The sequence below is a fragment of the Nicotiana attenuata genome, unplaced genomic scaffold (assembly GCF_001879085.1).
Source record: "Nicotiana attenuata strain UT unplaced genomic scaffold, NIATTr2, whole genome shotgun sequence".
NCBI classification, from domain to species: Eukaryota; Viridiplantae; Streptophyta; class Magnoliopsida; order Solanales; family Solanaceae; genus Nicotiana; species Nicotiana attenuata.
The window spans coordinates 1-4,678 of NW_017676975.1; the positions used below are offsets into that span (position 1 = coordinate 1).

General features: G+C 37.7%; 2 protein-coding genes across 2 annotated transcripts; both read left to right on the plus strand.

Annotated features, from left to right (window-relative positions):
- Positions 1–392: 392 nt before the first annotated feature.
- LOC109221274 lies at positions 393–1,829 on the plus strand (the record flags this gene model as incomplete). Its single annotated transcript, XM_019385740.1, has 2 exons — positions 393–736; positions 972–1,829. Coding segments are annotated over 2 exons (1,202 nt in total), but the record flags the coding sequence as incomplete, so codon positions are not given.
- On the plus strand, positions 1,826–2,543 carry LOC109221275 (methyl-CpG-binding domain protein 2-like). The gene is made up of 2 exons (XM_019385741.1): positions 1,826–2,110; positions 2,196–2,543. Exons 1-2 carry the CDS (start codon positions 1,826–1,828, stop codon positions 2,541–2,543), a joined length of 633 nt encoding a protein of 210 aa, XP_019241286.1.
- Positions 2,544–4,678: the final 2,135 nt, after the last annotated feature.

A 4,678-nucleotide genomic window follows, 5' to 3' on the forward strand; every position in this document is an offset into this window, starting at 1 on the left:
AGGTTAATCTTTGATCCTACTGTCAAGAAAATCACTTGGGAGTTAGGATTGATCTTTGAAAGTGTTCATCAGTTTAGGGAAGTAGTCACCAAATATGCAATTCAAAAAAGGGTGCAGATTGAGAAGTACATAAATGAGCCACATAGGGTGTGGGTTAGATGTGTGGCACCTAGATGTAGATGGCTTCTTGCAGCTAGTAAAGATGGGAGTTCCAATAATTTTAAGGTGAAAAGATATAATCCAGTGCACAAGTGTTATACAACCAACAAGAACAAGTTGTGTAATTCAAGATATCTTGCCAAAAAATTCAAGAGCAGAATTATGTCACAACCAGGTATGAAAGTTAGGGAGTTCAGAAAATTGATAAAGCAAAAAACTGGACCTCTATGTAGGGAGATCAACTGCCCACAGGGCTAGAGCAAAGATATTGAAAGAAATCATTGGTGATGTGCATCAAGAGTTCAAAAGGCTCTATGACTACAGAGATATGATTTTGCAGACCAATCCTGGGAGTACCTGTGTGGTAAAAGCAGAAGATCCAGGTGATGGGAAGCTGGTATTCTCCAAAATCTATGTCTGTTTACATGCCATGAAAAGGGGCTGGCTGGAAGGATGCAGAAGAAATATTGGCCTTGATGGATGTTTCTTGAAAGGAGTTTGCAAGGGACAACTTCTTGTAGCTGTCTCCAAAGATGGAAACAATCAGATGTTTCCAATTGCATGGGCAGTTGTGGAGGTAGAGAACACATTCAATTGGACATGGTTTCTGAAATGTTTGAGTTAAGATTTGGGCTTACAATATGGAAGAGACCTTACAATGATGTCTGATATGCAGAAGGTAACTACTTTCAGTTCTGCTTCAGTTGTTTAATTAAATTCTGTTCTGCTTCAGTTTTTCTGTTTTCATTATGTTCTGCTTCAGTTTTTCTGTTTTCAGTTGTTCTGCTTTTTATTGTTCTGGAATGCTGCAGGGTTTAATTAATGCTGTTAGAGACTTGTTACCTGAGTGTGAACACAGGATGTGTGCTAGGCACATCCTTGCAAATTGGTCAAAAGAGTGGAGAGGGTTGGAGAGGAGAAATACTTTCTGGAGATGTGTAAGGGCTTCTAGTATTCCAGAATTGAATGACCAACTTGATATGCAAGACAAGCTTGGGGATGGAATATGTCAAAGTTTACTCCACTATAGAAAAGAAACATGGTGTAGAGCTTATTTTAACTGTGATAGGAAGTGTGATGTAATTGACAACAATATGTGTGAGACTTTCAATTCCTGGATTTTGGCTGAAAGACACAAAACAATCATCACAATGTTAGAGGATATTAGAATTAAGCTGATGACTAGGATAGGTAAGATGAGAGAGTTCTGTGAGACATGGATATGTGATATCTCCCCAATAGCAATGAAGATTTACCAGGATAATTTAGCCAAGTCTATGAAGTGTACTCCAAGATGGAATGGTGAAACAGGCTATGAGATTGAAGATACTAAATATAAGCATGTGGTATCCTTAGTGACTATGACCTGTAGTTGTAGAGCTTGGCAGTTAAAGGGCATTCCTTGTTGTCATGCAATTGCTAGTATGCATTACAAGGACATGGAACCTATTCACCACATTGCACATTGGTATCGTAAGTCCACTTACTTGAAGGCTTATTCAACTTTTATCCAGCCTGTCCCATGTATGAAGCAATGGCCATCTTCAAGCCACCCCCCGATTGAACCTCCCCCTATTAGAAACATGCCTGGCAGACCAAAAAAAATAGGAAAAGAGAAGAAACTGAACACCCAAAATCTGGAAAGCTTTCAAGGAGAGGTATGGAGATGACTTGTTCCCTTTGTGGTGTGTGTGGACACAACAAGAGGGGATGCCCAAGTAAAAAATCTGCAGCTGGAAATGCTACTGCTGGAGCTGCTTCAGCTGGTACTGCTTCTACTGGAACTACTGCAGCTGGAACTGCTTCTGCTGGAACTGCTGTAGCTGATACTGCTTCTGCTGGAAATGGTAGAGGAAGAGGAAGAGCAAGAGGAACAGGTAGAGGGGTTGGAAGAGGTAGAGGCAGTGGTTATGGGTTGTTTCAAGCAAGTAATGGGTTTACTTCTTTTACAGTAAGTTTGCTAACTAAATGTATAATTACTGTGTCTTCCTTCTATTGAATGTGATGTTGTAACTAACTACACTTTACTTTGGCAGAGTGGAGGACAAAATCCAAGGGTTATTAGCACCGGAACTAACACTAAGAGATCCACAGCTTCAACAGAGGAATGTGCTTACCAACCAAGAAGTGCCGGCTTGAGGTGGATGGGCAAAAAAACCATAAGCACAAGACAACTTCAAAGAAATGTAGCATCANGAACTAACACTAAGAGATCCACAGCTTCAACAGAGGAATGTGCTTACCAACCAAGAAGTGCCGACTTGAGGTGGATGGGCAAAAAAGCCATAAGCACAAGACAACTTCAAAGAAATGTAGCATCAAAACACAATCTTAGTCAAGCTAGTTCATCATCTCAACCAACCAAGAAGCAGAAAAAGAAATGAAGACTTTGTTTGTTGCTTAAGCTTTATGTTTTGTTAAGTATTGCAGCTGATAACAATGTGTTATGTTTTGTAAAGTGTTGCTATGGACAACCAAGTAAAGTGCTATATTTTGTGTAGTGTTGCTATGGTCAACCAAGTACTATATTTTGTAAAGAAATGCTTATCAGATTTGGTGTCCACTAATGAACGTCTATTTTGTGGAAATGAAGTATATTTAGGTCTTGAAATCATTTAAGCTGCTCAAATTCTACAATCTTAGTCAGTCTATTTTGTGGAAATGAACGTCTATTTTGTACTGCTTTGCTTTGGTTATACAAATTCTACATTTGCCATGTTTCGTTCCCAAAGCTAAATAGAGATGTAACACTAAATATATAGGAATGTAACACCAGCTTTACTATAAAATAGGGGTTGACCCTCATAGAAAACAAGCTCAATGAGCCAAATACATGAAGACCCAATACATTGGAATATCATTACACTATATAGCAGTGTTGAGAACTACCAAATACAATGGCCTTAATGAAGATTAATCCTAAAATCAGAAAAAAAAAAGCCTCCTCCAGTTCCACTGTTTTCTGGATTCCTGCAAATGGCCTTCAAGCTGATTCTTCTTCTTAAGCAAACCCAAAATCACCGGCTTCAAGTGTTCATGAGTTGGGGGTCAAACCATGCGAAATACTTGCAGCCAATTGACTTATCTTTCTGCAAATCCATAAACAATTTGAGAAGAAGCTTATAAAATCTTGAAATCGAATATAACGCAATATGTAAGATTACCTCGTAATTTTTACAGCCATAGAATCGACGACCAGGATTGTCGTTGCTCCATGAAATTACTAGTTCAGCAGCATCTCCACATCGACAAAATGGACCCGAACTCTCCATTCAATAAGAACCCTAATATGAGAATTGACAGAAGAATGATAATGTAATGCACTTTAATTTACCAAATATAACCGGCCTCTCAATATTAGTTGTGGAAGGTGAAGAAGAAGATTGTTTGGTTCAGAACATTGTTTGGTTCCTTTAAAGAAGAAGAAGATGAAATAAGAGGGAGATGAAGAATTGGGGCAGAAAATGGGCGTTAGGGTTAAAGAAAATGGGCCCAAATTTTAGTAAATAGCCGTTGTAATTAGTCAGTGAAGGCAGAAAGTAACTATTCACGCGCCCCACTGGTCGTGTTTCACACGCCCCAGAGGCTGGTCAAAAGTTTAGTGTGTAATTGACACACTTTTGAAAGGTTTGGTGTGTAAAATAAAACTCGTGTTCAACAGGTGTGTAAGAGGGATTTGGTCTTAAGTTTAATGGGTAGATTATGTATTTTGCCATTATTATAACTGCAATTAGTAGTTTTGATTATGTTCCTTTAGTCTAAATGATTTTTGCCAGTTGGTTTTCTGTAAGAAACTTTATTTATTCACGTGAACGAGCAAATAACCTTGTAAGCAAGATGGGGTGTGTTAGTTGGAGAAATAAATAGAGGATGAAAGTCGTTTTGTTTTTAAAGCTGTGGCAACTACCTTACCCTTCAATAATGTGTAATAGTGCACATTATTGAAGCACAAATGAGGACAAGAAAACCAAATATACCAAATTGTAAAGGGTAAAGTTGTCTTTGATCAACGGCAAAGACATTTTCTCGTGTGATCTATAGGTCACGAGTTCTATCAGTGAAAATAGTTAGTAATATTAGCAATAGGTTAGGTTATCTACATCACTTTCCTTGGGATACAATTTTTACTTGAACCGTGTATTAACGCCGGATGCTTTGTGCATCGAAATACCTTTTTTTATACATATGAAGTGAACGCTAAGTAACCAATTACTTAATTCGGTTCATTTTATGTATTTTAGTTTGACTAGCATAAAACTTAATAATATAAATAAAAAAACTTTTGAATCTTATAATATGTTAAATTAAATGTGTGTATAGCATACCAAAGCACCTTTAAATCTTTAGTTTTAAAGGCGTACCCATTAAAACTTACAAGTAAACTAGATATAAAAATGGCGACTAGGGTTGCAATTTTCATTCGGTGGTTCTATCTATGATTTATTATTCATGGACGTTGATAAGATCCATCCATTTAGTAGGACCTTAGGATGGCATAGCCTTAAAAGTGAAGGAGGTT